This window comes from Panthera uncia, chromosome B1 (genome assembly GCF_023721935.1).
Source record: "Panthera uncia isolate 11264 chromosome B1, Puncia_PCG_1.0, whole genome shotgun sequence".
Classification (NCBI taxonomy): Eukaryota; Metazoa; Chordata; class Mammalia; order Carnivora; family Felidae; genus Panthera; species Panthera uncia.
Genome location: NC_064811.1, coordinates 1,798,579 through 1,826,468, shown reverse-complemented (window position 1 = coordinate 1,826,468; position 27,890 = coordinate 1,798,579). Strand labels below are relative to the sequence as shown.

The 27,890-nt window shown below is 45.9% G+C and overlaps 1 protein-coding gene across 2 annotated transcripts in view; it reads left to right on the top strand.

The window, feature by feature from the left end:
* Positions 1–27,890, top strand: part of TNIP2 (TNFAIP3 interacting protein 2) — a 32,931-nt gene extending 5,041 nt beyond the window's left edge. Inside the window, exons 1-6 of one of the 2 annotated variants that reach the window (XM_049630194.1) lie at positions 1,260–10,508; positions 22,261–22,548; positions 24,004–24,093; positions 24,869–25,135; positions 25,264–25,383; positions 27,047–27,890. In XM_049630194.1, coding sequence (XP_049486151.1) covers positions 10,455–10,508; positions 22,261–22,548; positions 24,004–24,093; positions 24,869–25,135; positions 25,264–25,383; positions 27,047–27,313 — 1,086 coding nt within the window. In that variant the 5' untranslated portion in view covers positions 1,260–10,454 and the 3' untranslated portion in view covers positions 27,314–27,890. Of the gene's footprint in view, positions 1–1,259; positions 10,509–22,260; positions 22,549–24,003; positions 24,094–24,868; positions 25,136–25,263; positions 25,384–27,046 lie in introns of those variants that run through there. The other variant, XM_049630192.1, reaches the window with a different exon arrangement.

Genomic DNA, 27,890 nt, shown 5'->3' with positions numbered 1-27,890 from the left:
ACAGTATTTTTCTAGAACAGCTGTTTGGAAGTGCCTCCACACGTTTGGATGAACTCTAGTGTTCCATTTGGGCCATAGCTATCATCTGGGTTGTCCCAGGAAAGAAACTAGGTCTACAAAGGGATTACACTGCAAAAGACAATTTTCACTTCTTAGCTTTGTCCTGCAGCCAGATTGTAGACTGAAAAAGAGACTTTCCGTCACCGCCACCCCCCTTTTACTATAAAAGTAATTTTGAATATCTGAAAAATAGAGGAAAGGACAGAGAATAAACTAACAGCCACTGTAATCCCACAATGTGGGGGATAACCAGTGTTAATTTCTTGGCATGCCTCCTTCCTGTTTTTCCTTTACACACTGGGTGCGGTTGAGTTCCTGCTGTCTGTACATTTTACTTCATATCACATTGCCAGTATTTTCTCATCTGCTTTGTTTTAAATGCCTCTGGAAGCCAGATGTCTCCCTCACTCCAGCTCTCTCTCTCTTCTGGGGAGAGTGGTTCATAACTCATCAGGGCAGAAGAAAAATTTAGAAGTCACCTGGTCTGCACCGCTGATCTTAGTGTCATGGACACCAGGAGCCATAGATGAGTGCAGAGTGGGGACCCGAGCACATCATATCTGCCACCTACTCGCACACACCTGCGAGTAGCAGTACTCTCCCTGTAGTCTGGCGGCCACTGGTGTTCAGCCTACAGGTTCAGCACTGGCATGCTGTGGCCCCACAGCCTCTAAGCAGGTCCCAGACACAACCAGATCTAAAGTCCTACATCTGTATGGTCCTTTACCCCAACATGTAGGTTTTGTTTTAGGATTTTTAACTATTTAAGGAGCATTTTAACAATCTGGTATCTTATGTGATTTCATGTTTGTTGCTTACTCCTGTATCTGTCTGGGTCTGTCACAGAACCTGTGGAGGAATAGAGAGATTTCCCACTGTGCAGAGTGAAAACAATGAGAAGACTTGATCAATAGGTTGGTCTCGTCAGTGGCCATGTCAGCCAGCCTGTTAGGAGCAGGGAGCCTGGGTTGGGAGACCGGGAGTTCCCAGAGAGGATGCTGAGGCTGTATCCTCAGCTGTGTAGGGACTGCCAGGTGACTGAGCTGTAGCTAGCATGTGATAGGGCCAGACCATTCTTGGGAATTGTGGTTCTTTTTGCCGCCACAGTAAGACTCAAGAACGTATCTCATTTGTTGTTTTTTTTTTTTTTTTTTTTTTTTCAACGTTTTTTATTTTTATTTTTGGGACAGAGAGAGACAGAGCATGAACGGGGGAGGGGCAGAGAGAGAGGGAGACACAGAATCGGAAACAGGCTCCAGGCTCCGAGCCATCAGCCCAGAGCCTGACGCGGGGCTCGAACTCACGGACCGCAAGATCGTGACCTGGCTGAAGTCGGACGCTTAACCGACTGCGCCACCCAGGCGCCCCTACGTATCTCATTTGTAACACAAGGCCTGTACGGGTAACTTTACAAGCTCCTCTAGTTAAGACTTTCTGGGATAATGGTGCTAATTCACTATGTGGCCCATAACTGCTCAACCCCATCTTATCACCACCCAGGGTACTAGGTGGACCCTGCCTAGTCCTGACATACCAGTTTCTCTCCCTTCCAGCTTTTCTTTCCCTGTTCTGCCATGCTTTCTATTGAGTGGAACGGCAAACATCCTTTACAATAAACTATATTAGGTGTGTGTGTGTGTGTGTGTGTGTGTGTGTGTGTGTGTGTTGTTTGTGTTTTTGTTTTTAACCATCCGTCTATCTTCATACCTTTTTTGATCTTGTAAAACTAAAACTCTTTAGCCATTAAGAAAAAATTTCCCATCTTCCTGCCCCCTAACCTCCAACCTTGGGAAGTATTCTACTCTCTGTCTTTATGATTTGATTAGGGACCTCACAGAAATGGAATCATACAGTATTTGTCCTTTTGTGATGGGCTTATTTCACTTAGTATAATGTCCTGTAGGTTTATTCATGTTGTATCATGTGCCAGAATTTCCTTCTTTTTAAGGCCGAAAAATATTCCATTGTATGTATATACCACATTTTGCTTATCCATTCATCTGTTGATAGACACTTTGGTTGCTTCCATATTTCAGCTATTATGAATAACACTGCCTCTATGAATACATGTGTACAAATCTATCTTTGAGACCCTGCTTTTGATTCTTTGGGGTATGTACCCAGAAGTGGAATTACTGGATCATATGGTAATTTTGTGTAACTTTTTGAGGACCACAAAAAGTTTGGTCCTTTTTGAGACCAAAAAACTTTTTGAGAACCACCATACTGTTTTCCACAGTGCTGTACCACATTCTGTTTTCCACAGTGCACAGAGTTGCAATTTCTCTACATCCTCACTAATATTAATTATTTTCTTTCTTTTTTTAACAGTAGCCATTCTAATGGGTATGTGGTGATTTAATACAAAATGATGACAGTTTTGATTTGCAATTTCCTAATGATTAGTGATGTTGAGCATCATTTCACAAGCTTATTGGTCATTTGTATATCTTCTTTGAAGAAATGTCAAGTCGTTTGCCCAGTTTTGAATTGGTTACTTGGTTGTTGCGGAGTTGTAGGAATACTCTATTGGCATATCTCATTTTATTGAACTTCTCAGATACTGTTTTTTACAAATTGAAAGTTTGTGATGGGGTGCCTGGCTGGCTCAGTTGGTGGAGTGTGTGCCTCTTGATCTCAGGGTTGTGGGATCAGGCCCTGTGTTGGGTGTAGAGTTTTTGTTTTTTAATAAAATCTTTAAAAAAAAAATGTTTGTGACAACCCTGCACCAAGTAACTCTTTTGGCACATTTTTCCAACAGCATTTGCTCACTTCATGTCTATGTGTCATAGTTTGGTAATTCTCACAATATTTCAAGTTTTTCATTGTTATCATGGTTGTTATGGTGATATGTGATCAATGATCTTTGATGTTACTATTGTAATTTTGGGGGGCACCAGGAACTATGCCCATATAAGACAGCAAACTTAATACATGTGTGTGTTCTGATTGCACCACTGACTATCCATTCCCCCATCTATCTCCCTCTCCTCAGGCCTCCCCACTCCCTGAGATACAGCAGTACTGAAATTAGGCCAACTAACAACCAACCCTACAGTGGCCTCTGAGGGTTCAAGTGAAAGGAAAGGTCACGCATCTCTCACTTGAAATCAAAAGCTAGACATGATGAAGCTGAGTGAGGAAGGGATGTCTAAAGCCAAGATAGGCCGAAAGGTAGGCCTCTTGTTCCAAACAGCCAAGTTGCAAATGCCAAGGAAAAGTTCCTAAAGGAAATGAGTGCTATTCCAGCGAGCACATGAATGATAAGAAAGGGCCTAACTGCCGGTAGGGAGAAAATTCCAGTGGTCTGGAAGGAAGATCAAAACAGCTGCAATACTCTCTTAAACCAAAGCCTCTTCCAGAGCAAGGCCCTGACTCTCTTCAATTCCGTGAGGGCTGGGGGAGGAGAGGAAGCTGCAGAAGAAAAATCTGAAGCTTGCAGAGGTTGGTTCGTGAGATTTAAGAAAGACGCCGTCTCCATAACACAAAAGTGCCAAGTGAGGCAGCAAGTGCTGATGGAGAAGCTGCAGCAAGTTCTCCGGAAGGTCTAGCTAGGATAATTCATGAAGGAGGCCACACTAAACAATGGATTCTCAGTGTAGACGAAAACAGCCTCATTTGGGGAGAAGACTGGGACTGTCATCGCTAGAGAGGAGAAGTCAGTGCCTGACTTCAAAGTTTCAAGGGACAAGCAGATTCCCTTGTTAGGGGCTAATGTAGCTGGTGACTTGAAGTTGGAGCCAGTGCTCATTTACCGTTGGGAAAATCCTAGGGCCCCGAAGAACTGTGCTGAATCTACTCTGCCTGCGCTCTACAGATGGAACAACAAAGCCTGGATGACAGCATATCTGTTTACGACATGGTTTACCAAATATCTTAAGCCGACTGTTCAGACCTACAGTTCAGAAAAAAAGATTCCTCTCAAAGTAATACTGCTCATTGACATTGTACCCAGTCACCCAGGAGCTCTGATGATGTATAGCAAGATTAATGTTTTCATGCCTGCTAACAGACCATCCATTCTGCAGCCCGTGGTGCAAGGAATAATCTTGACTTTGAAGTCTTAATTTAAGAAATAAATTTCATAAGGTTGTAGATGTCATAAATAGTGATTCCTCTGATGGATCTGGGCAAATTGAAAACCTGGAAATGACTCATCATTCTAGATGCCATTAAGAATATTCATGGTTCATGGAAGAGGTCATGATATCAATATTAACAGGAGTTTTGAAAAAGTGGGTTCCAGCGCTCATGGAAGACTTTGAGGGGTTCAAGACTCAATGGACGAAGTCATTGCAAATGTGGTGGAAATGGCAAGAGAACTAAAATCAAGAGTGGAACCTCAAGATGGGACTGAATTGTTAAGATCTCATGATAAAACTTGAATAGATGAGGAGGTGCTTCTTTGGGGCAGCACAGAAAGTGGTTTCTTGAGATGGAATCTACTGGTGAAGATGCTATGAAGATTGTTGAAATGACAACAAGGATTTAGAATGTTGCATAAACTTAGTTGACAAAGAGTGGCAGTGTTTGAGAGGACTGACTCCAATTTTGAAAGTTCTGTGGGTAGAATGCTATCAAACACCATCACGTGCTACAGAGAAATTCTTTTGTTTCCTGTGCTGTGGTGTCCTATCTAAGAAAACATTGCCAAATTCAATATTGTGAAGTTTTGGCCTATGTTTCTTACAAGAGTTTTATAGTTTTAGGTCTTAAGTCTGATCCATTTTGGATTAGTTTTTGTATATGGTGTGAGGTAGGGGTCCAATTTTATGCTGCATGTGGATGTCCTGTTTTCCCAGTACCATTTGTTGAAAAAATTATCCTTTCCCAGTCTTAGCACCCTTGTCAACAACCATTTGGCCATATATGCAAGGATTTATTTCTGGGCTCCCTATTCTGTTTCCTTTGTGTAAATGTCTGTTTTTATGCCAGTACCACACTGTCTTGGTTACTGTAGCTTTGTAGTCAGTAGCTTTGAATTCGGATAGTATGAGTCCTGCTTTGTTCCTTTTTTCTTCTTCTAAGATTGTGTTGAGTATTTGGAGTCCCTTGAGATTCTATATGAATTTTAGGATGAATTTTTCTATTTCTCCAAAAACAAAAATCATCTGGATTTTGATAGCAATTGCATTGAATCTATAGATCACTTTGGGTAATGTTAACCTTAAGAATAAAACTCAGTTATTTACTAGCAAAACCATATTCGGGTTAGTAGAGAATTGCAATTCATGCAAGGTACAGCAAAACCATAAGCAAGTCCAGAGAACAAAGGAGAAGAATGCTCTTTTATAGAGGAAAGGGGGAGCTGGGAGGGCTGTCATAAACAAACAGTCCATTGGAGTAAACAGAGTTTGAGGTGTAGTGACTTCTCATTGGTTGAGTTGTGACAGTCTTTCATGGGCTGGGCTGTTGCTGGTGGAGGAGAGAACCTTTTTTCCTTCTGCTGGGATAGTGAAATACAGTTGACACTTGAACAATATGGGGGTTATGGGTGCCGTCCTCCTGTGCAGTTGAAAATCCAAGTATAACTCCTGACTCCCCAGAAAGCCTAACTACTGATAGCCTACTGTTGACTGAAAGCCTTACCAATGACATAAACAGTTGATTAACACTTACTTTGTGTTGTATGTATTATATGCTGTATGCTTTTTCTTTAAATCTTTAAGGAGGCTCCATACCTAACATGGGGCTTGGATTTACAACCCCAAGATTGAGAGCTTCATGCTCTCCTGACTGAGTCAGCGGGTGTCCTTACATGCTGTATTCTTCAAGTAAACTAGCAAAAAGAAAATGTTAAGAAAATTAAGAACATTCCTGTCCAGATGCAAGATACATCTTTTCCTGTTGGTTCTGCAGTTGACAAGTGGCAGGGCATGAGGGCCCTGATTCCATTTTAGTGAGGTTTCCCTTAATACTTTTCACATTAGTATTGACATTTTAACACTATTAAGTCTTCCAGTGTGTGAACATGGGGCGTGTTTCCATTTATTTCTGTCCTAATTTCTTTTCTTTAAAAATTTTTTTTTTGTTATGTTTATTTTGGAGAGAGAGACAGAGTGTGAGCAGGGGAGGGGTAGAGAGAGAGGGAGACACAGAATCTGAAGCAGGCTCCAGGCACTGAGCTGTCAGCACAGAGCCTGACGTGGGGCTCGAACTCACGAACTGTGGGATCATGACCTGAACCGAAGTTGGCCACTTAACGGACAGAGCCACTCAGGCGCCCCTGTCCTAATTTCAGTAATGTTTTGTAGTTTTCACTGTACAAGTCTTCCACCTCCTTGAGTAAATGACTTCCTAAGTCTTTTATTCTTTTTGATGTTGTTGTAAATGGGATTGCTTTGGTAATTTCTCTTTCAGATTCTTCATTGTTAGTGTGTAGAAATACTCCTGTGTTTTATTTGTTGACTTTGTCTCCTGGTATTTGCTGAATTCATTTAGTCTAAGTTATTTTGCATGTGTGTGTAATATTTAGTTTTCTACATATAAGATTATATCATATGCAAACATCATTTTACTTCCTATTTGGATGCCTTTTCTTTTTCTTTTTTTCCTACTTGTTCTGGCTAGAATGTCTAGTACTATTTTGCATAGTAGTGGTGAAAGTGGGCACTATTGACTTGTTCCTGATCTTAGAGGAAAAGCTTTCAGTCTTTCACTATTGAGTATGATACTTGCTGTGGGTGTTTCAAATATGGCTTTTATTGCGTGGAGGTAGTTTTTGCCTCAGTTGATATGAGTATGTGTCTCCCCCCTTCACTGTTAGTATAGTCTATTACATTGATCAATTTTGTTTTCCTTATTTTCTTAATGAAATATGTTTGTGAACTTAAGCACAGTAGTATAATTGTGTAACAAATCCAGTGAAAAACTGTCTGATTGGAAAGGTTTAATAATAACATTTTGTTCACTCTAAGGGATTGATGTTGACTCATAGAAAACAAACATCAAACACGTACATTGTGCTTCTTGCCACCTAAAAGGCTTAATTCTCAGGTCATTATTATTAGATATTTATCAACAATTGTGTAATTATCTTGAGGTATAGTATAAATGAGAATAAATGATAGGTATGTCAAGAACACGATCAATTTGCAACATGTAGAAAATAGAACTAAAGTGCAAACAGAAATAATTCAGAGCCTATCAATACATAACTAAAATGCTTAATAATTGCCCAGTTCGTCCACATTGGCCTCCGATCCTTCTACACTGCTGTCCAGAAGATAGATATGCTGCACCTCTTATTTCAAAAAGCCATGGGTAACCTTAGTCATGAGCATCACCTTTTCACTGTCTTTAAGAAAATGATGAAGCTTGCTAAAGTTGCCTTGTAGGGAGTTCACAAAGGATTTATAGAAGTACTCTGGGCTATAATTCTTTCTCATTATTGGGCACCAATGAGAAGCAAGTGTTAAACACTGAAAAACAGTACATTTTAAATCTTGTTCTGCTGCTTCCTAGCTATGTTAGTTTGGGCAAGTCACTTAATGTTCTGGTTTTCTCATCAGTAAAACTAAAATAACAATACCTAGCTCATAGGACAATTTATGTATTTATTCATTAGTCATTAGACAGTTGTTGAATGCCTACTGTATGCCAGATGTTTTGACTGGCCCTGGGAATGCAGAAAGGATCAAGAAAGGCAGATTCCTATTGTTATGAAACTTATATACTAGTTGAGAAAACAGATACCATAGAAATAATAGCCTTTGTAGAAAATACACAAAATGGGTGTATAGTACATTGTTTTATGTTATGAGGAGCACATGATCTAACATGTATAAAGAGCATAGCATAATCTGCACACAGGTGGTACTCAGAAGATGTGAATGTCATCTACCATTGCCAGTTAGGTGTTTATTGAGCATCTTCTGCATAGGAGTGGAATGTGTATGAGCAGGCACTATGGGTTGTTTTTCCATTTTTCCCAGTATTGATTATATTTACATTCATTTTACAAGCATGTGTATGTGTCAGGGTTGTACAAGGCTCTGGATCAGTGTTAATCCAGTATAATTAGAGTGAAGAGTGTAGAGAATAATACAGGAAGTGGCTGTAAAGTTAAATTGGAGCAGACTGAGACTGCCTTTACTACCTTATAAAGGTGTTAATTAATTGCATTCTTTTACACGCTAGGCTAGGGAAATGCAAAGATGATTGAGGTTGAAGCTTGCACTTCAAATTGTGGAATCACATAAATGTGATTCACATTATGTGCACATAAATGATCACTTTTTTTTCTTCCTTACTAATTTGGATGCTTTTTCTCTATTTTTCTTGCCTGATTGTTACTGCTAGGACTTCCAGTACTGTGTTGAATAAAAGTAGTGAGAGTGGGCATCTTTGTTTTGTTCCTGATCTCAGAGGAAAAACTCTGTTTTTCACCCATTGATATGATGTTAGCTGTGGGTTTTTCATATATGGTCTTTACTATGTTGAGGTGTGTTCTCTTTACACCTGCTTTGTTGAGTTTTTAATGAATGGATGTTGTATTTTGTCAAATGCTTTTTCGGCATCTATCAATATGATCTTATGTTTTTTATCCTTTCTTTTGTTAATGTGATGTATCATGTTGATTGATTTGAGAATATTGAACCACCCTTGGATCCCTGGAGTAAATCCCATTTGATGATGGTGAAAGATTTTTTTAATGTATTGTTGCATTCAGTTTGGTAATATTTTGTTAAGTTTTGCATCTATGTTCATCAGAGATACTGGCCTGTAGTTTAAAAAAAATCTTTTTTTAATGTTTATTTATTTTTGAGACAGAGAGAGACAGAGCATGAACGGGGGAGGGTCAGAGAGAGGGAGACACAGAATCCGAAGCAGGCTTCAGGCTCTGAGCTATCAGCACAGAGCCTGACGTGGGGCTTGAACCCACGGACCGTGAGATCATGACCTGAGCCAAGGTCGGATGCTCAACCCACTGAGCCACCCAGGCGCCCCCTGGCCTCTAGTTGTATTTTGTAGTGTCTTTATCTGGTTTTGGTATCTGGGTAATGCTGGACTCATAGAATGAATTTGGAAGCTTTCCTTCCTCTTCTATTTTTTGGAACAGTTTGAGAAGGATAGGTACTAACTCTTCTTTAAATGTTTGGTAGAATTCACCTATGAAGCCATCTGATCCTGGACTTTAGTTTGTTGGGAGTTTTTTGATTACTGATTCAATTTCATTGCTAGTAATTGGCCTGTTCAAATTTTCTATTTCTTCTTGATTTAGCTTTGGTATGTTATATATTCTTAGGAATATATCCATTCCTTCAAGTTTGTCCAATTTGTTGGCATATAATTTTTCAGAATACTTAATCCTTTGTATTTCTGTGGTGTCAGTTATTTCTCCCCTATCGTTTCTGATTTTATTTAAATTCTCTCTTTTCCTCTCTTTTTGAGGAGTCTGGCTAAAGATTTATCAATTTTGTTGATCTTTTCAAAGAACCAGCTTCTGGTTTCATTGATCTGTTTTATTGGTTTTAGTCTCTATTTCATTTATTTCTGCCCTAATCTTTATTATTTCTGGAAAGTTGAGATTTTTTTCCCCCCTGAACTTCAGGGTTCTTTCCCTGTGTTGTCCCCTGAGAGGCTTTTATTGATGGGGACAACCTGCCATCAGACCAGATATCTGCTCCCAGTCTGTTAGGGTTGCAGTGTCCCTGAACCACAGGGCTCTCTTTTTGTGCTGCCCTGCATGAAGTTTTTGTTTGTGGGTAGGGCCAGCAGTCAGATCAGATGTCTGCCCCAGCCTACTGTTCAGGGGCTGCAGTTGACCTGGTGTCTGTGGTTATCTTTCCTTCTCCCAGGGCAGGAGTCACTTTGGAGTAGTGTTGGCCACTGTCAGGGCTGCTTGCTCAATGAGACATCAGATGCCTTGGAGGGACTCTTGCTGAGCGAGGCAGTTAAGATAGGGTGGATCCATAGGAGAATGTGGGGGCAAGAGCATGGCCGTAGTGTTAGCAAGCTAGGTAGCAAGTGTTCATCCTGGCTCCCACAGGTGTCTGGGTATCTAGGTTGGCAGGGAGGGGAAGAGAAATGGTGGCCACTAGCTCTTTTCTTCTTGGACAAGTCTCCTAACGATCCCTGCTGGCCCTTCCAGTGCGTGCTCAGATTAGTAAATAAATCCTTCCCATATACCCCAGGCACTTTTCAAACCACTGCTTCTAGGTGGAATTGTTTGTTATGCTGTCTCTCTAAGGGCAGGGACTCAGTGTTCTTAGTGATAATCCCCACTGATTGCCCCTTCTGTTTGTGGTTAGTCCTGCAGGTTAGTTTGGTTACCAAATGGGTTCTGCCCTTCTATCATTTTTTTCTGGACAATTAACTGTGGAGAGTTTGGTTTGTTTCCTGCGTTAATTACCCTGATGTATAAATAATCACTTCCTGAAGCAAGTTGTGAAATGGATGGAGGAATGTGTAGTGGGAAAATACTGAACTCAGAGTTAAGTATAGAGGTAAGCCAACTTAAGTTTCCAATACAATGACTAATACCAATACACTGGTGTTATAACGTCAACTGCGTTTTTTCCCCTTTAGATATAATTGACATATAACATTGTTAGTTTCATGTGTACAGCATAATGATTTGATATTTGTATATACTGAGAAGTGATCACTACAATAAAACTAGTTAACATCCATTCACCAGTATTTGTATGTTTAACCATCTTTACATTCCAGTAAAAATACTCCACTTGTGGTGTATAATGCTTTTAGTTTGCTGCCTACTTCAGTTTGCTAGTGTTTTGTTGAGGATTTTTGCATTTGTTCATTGTTCACAAGGGATATTGGTCTCTAGTGTTCCTGTAGTGTCTCTGTCTGGCTTTGGTATCTGGATAATGCTGGCCTCATAGGACGAATTGGGAAGTATTCCCTCATTTTTTTGAAAAAACTTAAGAAGAATTGGTATTCTTTAAATGTTTGGTGGAATTCACCTGTGAAGCTATCAGTTCCAGGGCTTTTCTTTGTTGGGAGGTTGTTTTTTTTTTTTTTAAATGTTTATTTATTTTTGAGAGGAAGAGAGGGAGAGAACAAGTTGGGGAGGGTCAGAGAGAGAGGGATACAGAGGATCCAAAGCAGGCTCCAAGCTGACAGCAAAGAGCCCAATGCAGGGCTTGAACTCATCAACCATGAGAGCATGACCTGAGCCAAAGTCTCGACCCTTAACCAACTGAGCCACACAGTTGCCCCGGGGAGATTTTTTTATTATTGATTCAATCTCCTTACTACTTAGAAGTCTATTCAGTTTTTCTATTTCTCCATGATTTAGCCTTGGTAAGTTTTGTGTTTCTAGGAATTTGTTCCTTTCATCTAGGTTATCCAGTTTGTCAGTGACAGTTGTTTATACTACTCTGTTACAATGGTAACGTCTCCACTTTTCATTTCTGATTTTGTTAATTTGTCTTCTTTTTTCCTTAGTCTGCCTAGCAAGAGGTTTGTCAATTTTGTTGACCTTTAAAAAAAAATCAAGTACTGGCTTTATTGATTTTTCTCTGTTCTTTTCTGTTCTGTATTTCATTTTTATCTATTCTGTCTTTATGGTTTTTGTCCTTCTGCTAGCTTTGGGTGTAGTTTGTTCTTGTTTTTCTAGTTTCTTAAGTTATAAAATTAAAGGTTCTTGACAGGAAATCTTTCTTGTTTGTAAAGGCAAATGTTTATAGCTTGTTTTATAAGTTTATAGCTTGTTAAGATTTTCCCTTTAACACTGCTTTCACTGGATCCCGTAAGTTTTGGTGTATTTTGTTTTCATTTTAATTTTCTCTTAAGTATTTTCTAATTTTCTTGTGATTTCTTCTTTGATTAATTGGTTTAAGAATGTGTTGCTTAATTTCCACAGTTTGGTGTATTTTCCAGATTTACTTCTGTTGTTGATTTCTAATTTCATCCTTTAATGGTTGGAGAAGACACTTTATATGATATCTGTATTTTAAAATCTACTGAGACTTGGGGTGCGTGGGTGGCTCATTCTGTTAAGTGTCTGACTCTTGATTTTGGCTCAGATCATGATCTCACACTTTGTGGGTTCGAGCCCCGCATCAGGCTCCATGTGACGGTATGAGCCTGCTTAGGATTCTCTGTCTTCCTTGCTCTCTGCCCCTCCCCCGCTCACACTCTCTGTCGCGCGCTCTCTGTCTCCCCTGAAATAAATAAACTTAAAAAAATCTACTGAGACTTAATATGTGGTCTAACATATCCTGGAAAATGTCAAAAATCAGTTGTATGCAGTTGTTGCTGGGTGGGCGTTTACACATCTGTTACTGTGGTTTAAGGCCTTTTTCTTACTTATCTTTAGTCTGGTTGTTTAACCACTACTGAGAGTCAAATATTGATGTCTCTACTATTGTAGAACTATTTCTGTCTTCAGTTCTGTCAGTTTTTGCTTCATATAGCCTGTTGTTAGATGCACAAATGCTTATAATTGTTCTATCTTCTTGCTATATTAAACCTTTTGTTAATGTATAATGTTTTTCCTTGTCTTTTGTAACCTTTTTTGAATTAAAGTATTTTGTCTGATGGGCGCCTAGGTAGCTCCGTCGGTTAAGTGCTGACTTCGGCTCAGGTCATGATCTCACAGTTCATGAGTTCGAGCCCCGCGTCAGGCTCTGTGCTATCAGCACAGAGCCTGAAGCCTGCTTCGGATTCTGTGTCTCCCTGTCTCTCTGCCCCTCCCCTGCTCATGCTCTGTCTCTCACAAATAAACAAACATTAAAGTATTTTGTTTGATACTGGTATAGGCACCCCTACCTCTCCTTTGGTTACTATTTCCATGAATATGTTTTTCCATCCTTTTTATTTTCAATCTATTTATGTCTTTGGATCTCAAGTGAGTCTTTTGTAGAAAACTAATAGTTGGATCTTGTGTTTTATCCATTAATATTTAAGCTAATTACTGATAAGGATGAACTACTTCTGTTATTTTGCTACTTGTTTTCTAGATGGCTTAAAGCATTTTTCCCTCATTTTCTGCATTACTGTATTTTGTTTATTCAAATTTTTGTAGTGAAATTTTTTTTATTCAATATTTTTTTAATTCAAATTTTTGTAGTGAAACATTTAAACTCCTTTCCCATTTTCTCTTGTGTATATTCTACAGCTTTTGTGTGAGTGTGTGTGTGTGTGGTTACCATGGAATTATGTTTAACATTCTAAAGTCATACTACTTTAAGTTGAATGTTAACTTCAGTAATACAAATTCTGCTCCTTTATGGTTCTGTCCCCACCCCTTTCAGTTGCTGATGTCACAAAATTACATCTTTTTAAAAAAAATTTTTTTTTAATGTTTATTCACTTTTGCGAGAGAGAGAGTGAACAGGGGAGGAGCAGAGAGAGAGGGATACAGAATCAGAAGTAGGCTCCAGGCTCTGAGTTGTCAGCACAGAGCCTGACGTGGGACTCAAACTCACAAGCCGCGAGATCATGACCTGAGCTGAAGTTGGATGCTTAACTGAGCCACCCAGGCGCCCCACAAAATTACATCCTTATACATCATGTGCCCCCAAACATAAACTACTCTTTTAAATTCATTACTTTCTTGGGGCGCCTGGGTGGCTCCGTCGGTTAAATGGCCGACTTCGGCTCCGGTCATGATCTCGCGGTCCGTGAGTTCGAGCCCCGTGTTGGGCTCTGTGCTGACAGCTCAGAGCCTGGAGCCTGTTTCAGATTCTGTGTCTCCCTCTCGCTGACCCTCCCCTGTTCATGCTCTGTCTCTCTCTGTCTCAAAAATAAATAAAAAACGTTAATAAAAAAAAAATTAAAAAAAAATAAATTCATTAGTTTCTTAAATTATGTAGAAAACGTGTGGAGTTGTAAACTAAAGTTACAATAATACTTTTAGACTAGTAACTTTTATTTATTTAAAAAAAAATTTTTTAATGTTTATTCATTTTTGAGACAGAGACAGAGCATGAATGGGGGAAGGTCAGAGAGAGAGGGAGACACAGAATCTGAAACAGACTCCAGGCTCTGAGCTGTCAGCACAGAGCCCGATGCGGGGCTTGAACTCACAGACTGGGAGATCACGACCTGAGCCGAAGTCGGACGCCCAAACGACTGAGCCACCCAGGCACCCCTAGACTAGTAACTTTTAAAAAGGACATTAGTCTCTTAAATTGTGTAGAAAAGTAGAATTACAAACTATTACTGCAATAATACTAGATTTTGTAGTTGCCTATGTATTTACATTTTTATTTTTTCATACAGGTTTGAGTTACTGTCTAGCGTCCTTTAATTTCACCCTAAAGGACTCCCTTGAGCATTTTGCTGGGCAAGTCTAGTAACGAATGCCCTCAGCTTTTGTTTATCTGGGAATGTTGTAGTTTAACCCTCACTCGTTTTTAAGTGCGGTTTTGCTGGGTATAGGATTCTTGGTTGACAGTTTTTCTTTTTTTTAAAAAGGGAACTTTATTTTATATAGCTATTTAGAAAAAAAAAATTTTAATGTTTATTTTTGAGAGAGAGCATGAGCGGGAGAGGGACAGAGAGAGAGAGAGAGAGAGAGAGGGAGACACAGAATTGGAAGGAGGCTCCAGGCTCTGAGCTGTCACAGCTGAACTGTGAGGTCATGACCTGAGCCAAGTTGGACACTTAACTGACTGAGCCACCCAGGTGCCCCCAATAGTTTTTCCCTTTTAGCATTTGAATATATAGGCTCACTGCTTTTTGGTCTTCAAAGTGACTGATGAATAATCTAATGATTATCTTACTGAGTATGTGATGAGTTGCCTCTCTCTTGTGGCTTTCAAGATTCTTTATCTTTGGCTTCAGAAGTCTGATTATAATGTGTTTTGGTATAAGTCTTTTTGAGTTCATCATACTTTGAGTTTACTGAGCTACATGGATGTTTATATTCATGTCTTTCATCAGATTTGGAAGTTTTCAGGCATTATTTCTTCAAATATTCTTTCTGTCTCTTTCTCTCTCTCCTCCTTTCAAGACGCCCACAGTGTTATGTGCTGGTCTGCTTGATGGTGTCTCACAGGTCCCATAGGCTGTTCACTTCAATCTTTTTTTCTTTCTTTCTGTCAGCCTTGGTAATTTCCATTGTCTTATCTTCAGCTTTGCTGATACATCTGCCTGTTCAAATCTGCCTTTGAAACTCTCTAGCGAGTTTTTCATTTCAGTTATTGTACTTTTCAGCTTCAGAATTTCATTTTGGTTTCTTAAGGTTTTTAAAATCTAATCATATTTCCATTTTGTTCATACAGTGCTTTCTTGACTTTTTCCGTATCTTTTCTTTCTCTGACATTTTTAAGATGGTTGTTTTAAAGTCTTTGTTTAGAAGATCTGCCATCAGATCTTTAAAAGTGATGTCTGTTGATTTATTTTTTTTCAGATGGGCCATATTTTCTTTGTATGCCTTGTGATGTTTTTCTATGCCTTGTATTTTGTTAAGAACTGGGCATTTGGATCTAATAATGTTTTATGCCTGGAAATTAGATTCTCCCTCTTCCTCAAGGTTTTGTGTTTTTTTTTTTCCTTTGATTCTTGTAGGTTGTCTCTGTGCCAGGGATCAGCCTGAGGGGTAACTTCAGGTTTGCTTGGGTCTCTTCTGAGCCTGTGCTGTTTCCTGGTCGAATGTGGGCACTTTCAGGGTGCCTGGGTGGCTCAGTCGATTGAGTGTCCGACTTTGGCTCAGGTCATGCTCTCACGGTTTGTAGGTTCGAGCCCTGCATTGGCTATGTGCTGACAGCTGGGAGCCTGGAGTCTGCTTTGGATTCTGTGTCTCCCAATCTCCCCAGCCCTCCCTCACTCGCTGTCTCTCCCAAAAATAAACATTAAAAAAAATTTTAACGTAGGCACTTTCTAATTTTCTCTTTATATGTAGTTGCCTTTGAAAGTGTCTTTATTTTGTGTTTGTGCATGTGTGTATGTATTTTTATGTATGTATGTAAATAGGCAGCCATGAAAGTCCTTGTCTTTGGTGTCTGGTTCCCTAAGCGGGGGCGGGGGGGGGTGTGGAACAGAAAAATGCAGAGTAGGGGGAGAGCTGTATCCCTTTAAATCTCTCTCAAGTCACTTCAGATGGATGGGAGGGTCTTTGCAACAGTGGGGGAGGTGCAGCAACCATGGCTGCCTTTCTGTGTTTGCACCTCTCTGATAGGAAGGAGCAAGCTATCAGAGCACACATTTCCAATGTTTACAGGACAGGGTGTTTTTGCCTACCCTGGCTCCTGCAAGACTACTGCAAGCCACTCCAGAAACACTTGCAGGTGGCTGGGTGTAGGGGATGGGCTAAGAGCTGAAATTGGTTGAAATTAACCTCAGCTGACTGCCCAAGTCTTCCTCCAGAAGTTGGAATCCTTCAATAGACTCCAGGTTTCCAAAACAGTTACAGTCGATGGGTCCTGCCAGCACAGCCATTTTTTGGTGGGGAGGTAGGTTCCCGGTGCTTCCTGCTTCACCATCTTCTCAGAACCCTGCAGGTGACGTTAGGTTTTGTCCTTATCTTTTTGCCTTGCTCCCCCACTACACTCTTCCAGAGGGGAAGAACCCTGTTGCTCTCTTATCACTGCTTCTCAGGATACATGCTTGACACTCGTGGTAAAGCCTCACTCGTGGTAAAGCCTCAGTTAACTGGCCCTTCCTGAAATTCCTGTTTGCCCTTGCTCTCACTGAGGGATGCTCAGGAAAGAGAGGGAGGCAGAGACTGTACTGGGTTGGACAGTGTCCCCTCCCCAATTCATTTCTATCTGGAACCTGTGAATGGGGCCTTCTTTGGAAAAAGGGTCTTTGCAAGATGTCATAAATGAAAAAGGATGGCAAGCTGGATTCCGGTGGATTGGTGATTGGTTGTCCGTGTAAGTCGGCCATGTGTAGATGGAGGCAGAGATTGGAGTGATGCATCTACAAGCCCAGAACCACTGGCAGCCACCAGAAGCTGGAAGAGACAAGGAAGGATTCTTCTTGCCCTGGAAGGAGCATGGCCCTGCTGATACCTGGATTTTGGACTTTGAGCATCCAGGATTGTGAGAGAGTGAATTTCTGTTCTAGGTTGTCTAGTTTGTGGACTTTGTTAGGGGAGCCTGGGCAGACGAATACAGGGACGAGGGCCAGGAGGCCATGCCTCTTAAGGTTAACTCACAAGACTATGGAATTCTTCACACTTTTGTGTCCTGAGTATGGAGCCGTGGAACTGTGGGTCCCAGCAAAAGGCTCTCTTGGGGGACATCAGCCCACCTGCTGACTCATGTGCATCATGTGTGTGTGAAGCTGGGCTTCTGTGACAAGCCTGGCTTTCTGACAACAGTGGTCCATGAGAACAGTCATAGATTCAACAAAGGCACTTGGTCAGATCAGCCAGGACGTCTCTCTCCAATTTCAGAACGAGTGACGTGTGCCGAAGTCCTGGGGTCCCTCCAGCATGTGAGGACACGTCGGGCCACTCTTTGGGGGGTTCCCGACATGTTTTGCACCCCCCCTCTGCCCAGTGGTTTTGCTTTTGTTTCTCTAGCTCTGGAAGGTTCCCAGCTGTGAGGGAAGATGCCAGCCCCGAGTAGGGTACTGTTGTCACCCACAAGCCTCCATGTGAGCTAGGTAATGTCTTTTTAGTATATATTTTGTAATTATTTTTGAGAGACAGAGAGTAAGTGGGGGAAGGGCGGAGAGAGAGGGAGATACAGAATCCAAAAGCAGGTTCCAGGAGTGCCCATCAGCACAGAGTCCGACGTGGGGCTTGAACTCATGGACCAGGATCACCACCTGAGCCGAAGTTGGACGCTCAACTGACTGAGCCACCCAGGCGCCCCGAGCTAGGTTATTTCTAAACTGATGTTTGAAAGCTGGTTTTTAAGACAGTAATAAGGCTGGTGCGTCCTTCAGAACTAACTGTAGTTGGCCCCGGGTCTGGTTGTTACATGGCTGTTTTGTGGCGGGTTGAGAACAGGGCCCAGGTCCTGATCCTTGTGTCGTCCAGTCTTGTTCCCAGACATTTACTGGCATCCACATGGGGCTGGGCCCGGAGCCTGGGGCTGGAGTGTGGAGCCAGAGCCCCCTGAGCTGGAGGACATGCTGCCGTGCTGTCTATAGACATGCACGTGTCCACGCTGTCTCCCACTGACCAGTGAGGAAGGACCCTGGGAACGCAGGTCTTGCCTGAGGTGTTCCGGCCCCAAGAGGACGCAGGGAGGCTGTACTGCATGGAGGCACCAAGGCTGCAGTGGCTTCTTCACCTGGTCACTCCAGTGGCTGCCAACCCTGTGAGCCTCGGTTTACCCATCTGTAGAATGGGAAAGATGGGAGAAGCTGTCTTGTAGGATGTACGGAGATTGCACAGTTGGCACCAAGGCTGTGGCGAGCAGTAGCAGCTCTTGCTGTCACTGTGGTTACTTGTTAAATTCATGACTCCCCGGGGACTAGCCCTTATCGGTATGTTCACAGGATTCCTGTCTGTATTCATATTACATATATTCGTAGATACGTTGATCTCTGTATCATGCATAGATATGTATTTACCCTGAATAAACTTCAGTATTAGATACAGAGCAGGATAGAGACATTTATTTCTCTGTCATGCTGATTTGAATAACTTTGAAATTAAAAAACAAATTTTTTTAATGTTTATTTTTGAGAGAGAGAGCAAGGTAGGGGGCAGAGAGAGAGGGAGACAGAGGACCCATGGCAGGCTCCTCGCTGAGAATGGAGACCCCGATATGGGGCTTGAACTCACAAACCACGAGATTATGACCTGAGCTGAAGTCAGATGCTCAACCACCCAGGCGTCCCAGAATAACTGAAATTTCAGGGTAGACCTCTATAGGCACTGTGTACTCCATATACAAGTTTGAGCCACTGTTGAGGGTAACAAGGTCTAAGATCAGGGAGAATGGCAAAAAAAAAAAAAGGTCACTGCGCCTGCAAAGCTCAGTCAGTTGAGCAGCCAACTCTTGATTTCCACTCAGGTCATGATCTCTCAGTTTGTGACTTTGAGCCCCATGTCAGGCTCTGCACAGACAGGGTGGAGCCTGCTTGGGATTCTCTCTCTCCCTTTCTGCCCCTCCCCGCTCTCCGCTCTCGTCTCTCTGTCAAAAATAAACATTAAATAGAAAAGTCACTGCCCTCAGGCACTTCCCTTCCAACAGTAGCAACAAAGCAACACCTAAGCTGTGATGTAGGTAGAGGGAAACCAAAGCCGGGCAAGGGGTGAACAGTGGCCGGCCAGGAGTCTGGACACTTCAGAGGGAGAGGTGGTCATGAGACGCTCTTGCTGTACCGTCTAAACAGAACATGGGACAAGGCCCCTGCTCAGCTTGAAATGCCTTTAAAAAGTGGTCAATTTTTAAAATAAATTCCAGGCTAATAAACAGGCCTAGTTTTGTGTTTTTAGGCTCAGTGTCACAGGAATGATCAGCACTGGGAACCTGAGCTCATGCTGGGATTTGGCCTTCTTTTCCCTGTTTATAGGATTTTATGTTAAGGAGGCCATACGGTTGGTTCTCAGCTGTGTAAATACCCATTGTGGTGTATCAGGTAGTGGCCACATCCAGGCCAAGCCACTTGGCACACAGCTGGCAGCCCCCAGCTCGTGGATATAGCCCCTCCAGGTCCCACTGCTCCAGCCTGGTGCTGAATGGTCGTGTGCTGGGAGGAGGTAGCAATGCCGACTGGCCAACTTTCAGGGAAAGGCCTCTTCCTCCTTCAGTCCAGAAAGGCCTGGACTCCACTCACGGGTGAGGTCATAAAGTGGAAAAATGAAAGGAATGGCCTCACCAGGCTGGATGCCATCTACGGAGGGGGAGGGAATGTGGGCACTGGACACCTGTGGTGACAATCTGTTTTGGGTTCATCACCAGTGTGGTTTCTTATACTCTGTCACACCCATTGTCCTCATCCTGTCACCTCTTCTGCACTGGGTATCGGACATGTCCCACTTGCTAGGGTCTGACCTCCTCACTTCATCTCTTCCAGCCTCTCTTTTCGGGCCTGTCTTGGATTATGGGTCTAGAACAGTCTCTTCCTCTAGGTCTTTGTTAAGAGAGCCGAATTGACCATCCTACCAGGATTTATTCTTTCTTCTCTTGCTGTCAACTTCTAGAGTGAAGTTCAAGGAAAGTGGGAAAGCAAGGACCCTTAACTCCCTGAGAGGGCGAGAATTCCAGAATGTTTTCTGGGTCACCTGGTTAGAGTGATGGAGGCACATGCTGCACTTCTCCTGCGGAGGCCACCCCAGGTGCACAGGGCGTTGGGTGGAGGAGCCCTTGCCTCATGGGCTCAGGCATGGGCCCAGGAACAGGGTGGGGCCCTGTGTCGGGCTGTGTTCCCCAGTTTTACCAGGTACTTCTTAATCCAGTCTTGAAACGGTCCCAGCTGTATGACTTCTGGGCATGTTTCCTGTGGATGTATTTGCACCAGAGGGTAAGGAAGTGGCCCATGTCCATCAACTGGAAGTGTGTCCTGCAAATCTGGAATCTACTGTGGAATGAGGTGTTCCTTAGGAGGGAGACAGCGGTGAAAAGTGTGCTGGTGTAGGATCCATTTGTGTATGAAGACTGGTGTGGTAGATGCCTAAACACATTCTGGAAAGACCTGTGCCCACATGGTGGATAGGAGCTGCCTCTGGAAAGTGACGCTTGGGGTGGAGGGGTTGGTGGCAAAAGAGGAATTAGGTTTCGTTGGATTTGTTACAACCATGCATATTTTTTGTTTTTGTTTCAAGCACGTAAGAGAATAATACTTCAGGGGTCCTTTAGTAATGTGGCCCAGCATTTCGTTCTGCTGTGCTGAGAAGGTTCCAGGGTCCCCGTGTGTCTCCCCCTCACACTCACGTTGGCGGGGGGGCGGTGAGGGTGAGGGATGGGTGGTGGGGGTGAGCTCGCTCCTCCGCGGGAGGCCAGTCCTTCCTGCCCACACCCTCCCGGGGAAGCCCAGACCTGACCTGCGTCTCCCAAGGCTGGTGCTCCATCTCTGGGTCACATTCGCGCACGCAGTGTCACCTCAAAGATTTGCAGGCGCTGCAGTTCTTTGAGACAGGAAGGTACAAAATTAAGGCCAGGTATAGAGCAGACTGTAATTTTAAGGACTTTCTTTTAAAGAAGTAATCAGCGGTGGGTGGATTAGGTCCCATAGCTGGGAGCCTAGAACAAGAGGAATTTAATCATCTGCCTTCTGCCCTGGAAGCCCGAGGAAGGTGTTGGCAGGGCCAAATTCCCTTGGAGGCTCCAGAGTGGGTGTGTCTTTGCCTCTTTCAGCTTCTGGTGGCTCCTGTAGCCCTTGGTGCCCCTTGGCCTGTAGACGCAGCTCTCCGGTCTCTCATCACACCACCTCCTTCCTTGTGTCTGTGTCCATATTTCCTTCTTTGTATAGGGACAGCAGTCACTGGATCGGGGTCTGTTCTAATCCTCTTAACCAGTCACGTCTGTGAGGGCCCTGCTTCTAAGTCAAGTCGCATTCCAAGTACCAGGAGTGAGGACGTACCTTCTAGGCACTGACCCGCTGCAGCTTCTGTCCGTCCCATAAAGGAGTCTTTGCAGTTGCCACACTTCGTAATTTGCTGATGTACCATCTAAAATTACGAACTTGTTTGTGAAAATAAAAATAGAATTATTGGGGCGCCTGGGTGGCTCAGTCGGTTGAGCGTCCGACTTCGGCTCAGGTCATGATCTCGTGGCCCGTGGGTTCCAGCCCCACGTTGGGCTCTGTGCTGACAGCTCGGAGCCTGGAGCCTGTTTCGGATTCTGTGTCTCCCTCTTTCTCTCTCCTCCCCAGCTCATGCTGTCTCTCTTCTCAAAAAAAGTAAATAAACGTAAAAATAAATAAATAAATAAAAATAGAATTATTAAAAGTAAACATTAAAATTTTTTTCTATTTTTTTAATGTTTACTTTTAAGAGAGAGTGTGTGTGTGTGAGCAGGGGAGGGACAGAGAGAGGAGACACAGAATCTGAAGCAGGCTCCAGGCTCCAAGCTGTCAGCACAGAGCCCAACGCAGGGCTCAAACCCACGAGCTGTGAGATCATGACCTGAGCCAAAGTTGGGTGCTTAACTGACTGAGCCACCCAGGCGTCCCTGAAAACAGAATTGTAGATGAAGTTTCAGAAAGAACATTATAGGCTGAGAACTCCAGTTTAATTATAGTTCAAAAGCCGTCCTCTGAATGAGTTTGTTCGTCATCTAGTGATGGGGTGTCTGTGCCGAACTTTTCTCTTGTCTTATGAACATTTGTTTTTTACCTTCTTTTAATAAAATAAACTGTGCTTTTAAATCTTCCACTTAGGAAATTGAAAGACTTTCTGAGCAGTTAGAAGAAAAAGAGAAGGAGAAGCAGCAGCTGATGAGCCAGCCGGAGCATGAGCGAGAGAAGGAAGTTGCCCTGCTGCGGCAGAGCGTGGCAGAGAAGGAACGAGCCCGGGCTGCCAGCGACATTCTGTGCCGCTCCTTGGCTGATGAGACCCATCAGCTGCGGAGGACTCTGGCCGCCACTGCCCACATGTGCCAGCATCTGGCCAAGTGTCTGGATGAACGACAGTGCACACAGGGGGACTCGAGGGAGAAAAGTCCTGAGGTAAGCCATGCACGTGGGTAAGCAAATTACAGTGAAGACCACATCGGGGCAGGAGGCGTCGCGTAGAGACCGCAGGATCCCTCAGTAATCGCGGGGATTGGGGAGCCCAGAGCCCACCAGTAAGGAGACTCCTCTTGGTTGTGACAAAGCCTGTCTCTTCAGGGCTTTCTTCTAGAAAGATGGAACGTGCAAAATGTGATAGGAAAGCAGGGCAGCCTGCTTCACCAGCCCAGCCTCTTGGCCTCTGTAGCCTCGGTTAGCTGAGGACAAGAGGGTGGAGCCGCGGCTGGTAGGCGGATGAGGAAGCTGCAGAGCGAGGTGAGGGCAGCTCCCCCACAGGCCCCATGCGCAGGCCCGCAGGGCCGTGGGTGCTGGCCTTCCATGTGCTCCATGCACCTGCACAGAGCGGCACCGACCCAGCCGTGGACCTCGGCCCAGCTGGCTGTGGGCTTGCTGAGCGGGGTCCTTTCCGGGCAGTTCTCTTAGGCTGCGACCAGGTTCACTGAGGAATGCGCCGCGATGTTCTGAGGGGGATGGGCTGACCGGCCCCTTAGCGGCGGCTTTGCCACAGCTCGCATGGGGAACCACCTGTTCTCAGGTGGATTCCACTAAAAGGGAACCTCGGAAGGAACCAAGCGTATTTGAGAAGCCAAAAGAAAGTGCTATTTGGGAGGAGGCGGGTGCTCTTCTCCAACGTTGAGTCACTGGGTCGTTTCCTTGCGGGGATTTGAAAGTAGCTACACACGATGGTGGCCGGGGGCTGGCGGCTCTTACAGTCACTAAATCAGCATCATTTCTCAGCCTGGGACTTGGCTGAGTCACCCGGGGCTTCCCAGTGGCTGCGCCGTGAGGATACATACTTCCTTTGTCTTTCAAGGGGAATTCTCAAAAATGATGTCACCAACATGCAGCCCTCTGTTCTATTAAATGCACTGCATTTCTCGGATTCAGACAGACTTCTCAAACGAGACTTTTCGGTTAGGGCTGCCTACCATTGTTAGGGGCGGTTTCGGATGTGGCTTCTAGGCATGAGCATGGTGTGGGTCAGACCCTGTGTACAAAGCCACCAAGGTTGACCCTGATGGTCTGCAGACATGATGGGTTCCCAGCCAGGCCTGCCCCCTGTGGCCCAGGGCCGGTGTGTCCTTTGCCACACAATGGGACTGAGCCCCCTGTTCCCCCGAGCCATGACAGAGCATGTCAGGCAGCGGGAGCCCCGGTGGGTGGTGGGCCCGGGTCAGGGCAGAGCACACCCTCCCCCCACCACCTCCGGGAAGCAGGGAGTCCTTTTGTGTCTCCACTTCTCGTCTCTACCTGATGAACGACCGCCAGCTGGTGCCTTGCTGGATGTGATGATGTCTGCGACCTTGGTCCGCGGGTCTAGCTTCCTCCCCTCTTGTTGCACTTTTTATGTTCAGCGACATAATGCCCTCCCACTCTCCCTTTGTCATGCAGCCAGAGCGTACAGGCGGGGACACCTGTGTCCGGGATGTTATCGAGAAGTTACAGGAAGAAAATCGACTGTTGAGACAGAAGGTGACCCATGTGAGTATCTGTCATATTTCATTCAAGAAGAATTTGCCCTTGTGAACTGCAGGTGTAGGGGGGTCCTGTCCTCCATGGTGCTCAGGGGTTGTGTCCCCCTCAGGCCACTTTGGCTGACACACACCATGCCGAGACCTGACCTTTTTGTCTGAAAGTGCACAGAATGTGCCCCGTCCTGCTCTGTCCCCTCAGGCTAACTGGTAGGTCGAGAAAGGAGGTGCAAGAATTACTATCGAGTATGGCTTTTAAGGAGGGAAAACCGCACCGAGTCCACTTGTGTTTAACAGTTGCTGGCGGACGTCACCGCCGTGCCTCAGACGTGTCTGCTGCTCTCCGTGTCCCCTCTGGATAGAAGAGCAAAGTGAGGTGACATCCATTTAAGGGGAAGAACTCATTAGCTAACTGTCGCTAACAAAGCGCTTCATAGTCCGAGAAAGACCAATGCCAAGTGATTTCTCTCCTGTGTGGAATTTAAGACAGCAAGCAGAGGAACACAGAAGTGGGGGGAGGAAGAAGAGAGGACAACAAACCATAGGGGACTCTAACGATAGAGAACGAACAGGGTTAATGGAGGGGGGCGGGATGGGCTAGATGGGGATGGCGACAAAGCACTGGGGGTGTCTGCAAGTGACACTGAGTTCTCCTGAAACCAATATTACGCTGGATGTTAACTGGAATTTAATAAAAATTTGAAGAAAAAGTTTAAACTTAAAAACACAAAGCGTGGCGTAGCGTGGGGCCGCCTTCACCGCGTGTCTCGGCCACACCCCCTCAGGTAGAAGACCTTAACGCCAAGTGGCAGCGCTACGATGCCAGCAGGGATGAGTATGTGAGGGGGCTCCACGCGCAGCTTCAGGGGCTACAGTTCCCCCGTGAGCCCGAGAGACCCTCCCCTCCTGAGCTGATGAGGAAGGAGATCTCCAGGCTCAACAGGCAGCTGGAGGAGAAGATAAATGACTGTGCGGAAGTGAAGGAGGAGCTGACGGCTGTGAGGAGGGCCCGCGATGCGGCACTGGAGCGGGTGCAGATGCTGGAGCAGCAGGTGTGGCCCTGGGGGGGGGAGGGGGGGGGGGGTGTTGGGGGGGGGGGGGGCCGGGGGGGCACCTTGTCCGTCCTGAGCAGCAGAAATGGCGCCGCGTGCTGACAGCCGCGTGTCTTGCCTCCTTTCAGATTCTTGCTTACAAGGATGATTTCACCTCGGAAAGGGCCGATCGAGAGCGTGCTCAGGGGAGGATTCAAGAGCTGGAGGAGCAGGTGGCCGCCTTGCGGCACCAGGCGTCCCGGAGGCAGGTAGAGTACGAGGCCTCTTTAGGCCTGGCATTTCTCTCACTTTTCTTTCCGCGAATTTCAAGCATCGGCCTGAGACCCCGATTGCCCTGCTTAGGTCAGAGCCGCCTTGCCCGGCCCCTGGGGCATGGGGGTGGAAGAGCTCCTAGTCACACTGTGTGACAGTCCACAGGGCCTGTCCTGCCTTCCATGCTCGTGGTCATGCACCCGGTGAGCACGTCCTGGGCCCCAGGCTTCCTGCTAGGAGCTTCCTTCATACGTGTCCCCTCCTCGCGATGAGGCACAGGTACTTGGTTACTCCATTCCCGGGTGTCTAGTAACGTCCCTGGGCCCACGGCCCGTGTGCATGGAGATGGGCCTTGCAGGCCAGTAGGCCTCCACCCCAACTAGGGAGGCCTGGCGTGAGTCAGAATTGGTAAGTTTCTCGGTGCAGGACCCATGGCGCCCACATGCCTCTTCCCCTCTGCCCTGGACCCTCTCCGTGCTCTGCGGAGACCCTGGGAGAGTTTGGTTTCTTTAGCCCCTCAGCCAGTACCTACTGGGCCCCTCCAAGAACGTTTGGACTGGACGGTAGTGGCACCTCTGGGGATTGACGTACCAGGCTGAGCAGGGATGCTGAGCTGACCTCGGGGCTGCCCCATCTGGTTGGGTGCTGCCTGTACTATGCTGCTGGGGTTCGTCGGTGGCTTCTGCTCCCACCCTGCATGAGGTGCAGGGAGTCACGGGAGATACCCTCTCTTTCACCCTCTTGGACTCGGTCCAGAGCACCAGGCCTGGACAGAGGCAGCTGTTCCTACTGGCGGGTGAAGTGGGTGGGGACCGTGCCCGCGGCCTGTTTCCCCCCGAGGCCACAGGCTAACAAGGAGGTGCGGGAGGGCCTCATCGTCCCCAGCGGCCTTAGCAGCTCCCATCACAGATTCTGGGTTCTCCTGAGGCCCTGGGACTCGAGGCTCTGGCTGAGGACGCTCCACCATGGGCCCAGGCAGGGGCGGTCTTCTGTGATCGGGTTTCACCTGTGGGTTGCTGGCTGCCTCGAACTTGAGGAAGCACGTGCTCTTGGATTGAAAGGTCATTAAAGGTGTGGTTCTAGGCAGCCTGTCAGTGACTCTGGGCCAACAGGGATGATCAGGACCCACTTCAAGTCTGTTGGGGGACAGGGCGTTTGCATTGCGTGGCCTCTGCATCCTTTTCAGCTGCAGCCTGTGGCCCCTCGAATGTGGGGGAACACTTGCCGTTGCTGAGGAGCCAGGGCAGGAGTGCAGAAGGGGCGGGCAATAAGCCCCAGGCCCACAGAGGAAAGCCCAAGTTCAGATGTGAAGTTTCAGAAGCACCAGGCTGAGGAGCATGCAGGCCACGGTGCTTCGTGACTGATGTCTGGAGGGCGTGCGCCGGGACGAGCTAGGAGAGACCCCCACCCTGGCTCCACCTCTGTCTCTCCACAGAGGCGTATGGGGCTGATGGGCAGGGAGCGGGCCCCATCTGAACTTGTGCAGGAACGTCTGCGACTGGGCCCCACCGTGTTTGGGCTCTGGGCTACTCCAGGAGGTGGGGAGGGGCTGCAAGTCCCATTCAGGGACGGGAGAAATTTCCCGAGTGCTAGAACCCGACACCTGGCTTTGTGGCCTGCAGTGCGGCCCATGTGAACGGATACTTGCCTTCTTTCCAGGACTGCCGAGAGCGGGGCTCCTGCCGGACGCACACGGGGAGCAAAACCCCCAAGTACTTAGAGACCAGTGTCTTGGAGCTTGTGGCACCCAGTGGCCGGAGGGCCGGGACTGGATCTCAGGGGCCGGACTTCTCCGCAGAGGGCAGGTGTCCTGGAGCAACGACCCGGAGAGGGCAGGGGGAGCTTCAGTGCCCTCACTGCCTGCAGCACTTCGATGACGAGCAAGGCGAGGAGCTCTTCAGGCACGTGGCTGAGTGCTGCCAGTGAGGCCCTGAGGCTGGAGCTACCTGTGACCCTGTGGCTTCTGAGGGGGCTCGGCCCTGGGCGGGGGCGAGATCCCCTGAGACCCAGGACCCAGCACAGATTGAGGGGGTTTCTGATCCTTCACCTTGGTCATCCTTGGGTGGTGGAACAGACCAAGTTGGAGGGAACTTCTCGTGGGGCGTCTGCCTCTGGGAGGGCCTGGCTTGGCTTCTGGTATGGAGTGCGCCCCTCCCTGCCCCCCGCCGGCCGGCTGTCGGGTCAAGACCAGGAGCAGGGGGCGCACGAACGCTCACAGGCAACACGACAGCCCCAGCCAGCCTGCGCCTGGGCCGCTGCAGCTCGCTGGGAAGAGGTGGCTGCCTGCAGGGACCACGTGTGTGGGCCCCCGGTTCTGTTGAGTCGGGACCAGGTTTGTAGACTGAGCCCTGTGGCAACACATTGCACACGAGGACTATTCGCGGCCACCGCAGAGACACGTGTCCTCACTGAAATGCACTGCAATAGCATTTGCCACCTATCTCAAAGTCAAAAGACATTTTACATTTACTTATTTTTATAATAAATACACTTGCTATGGTGA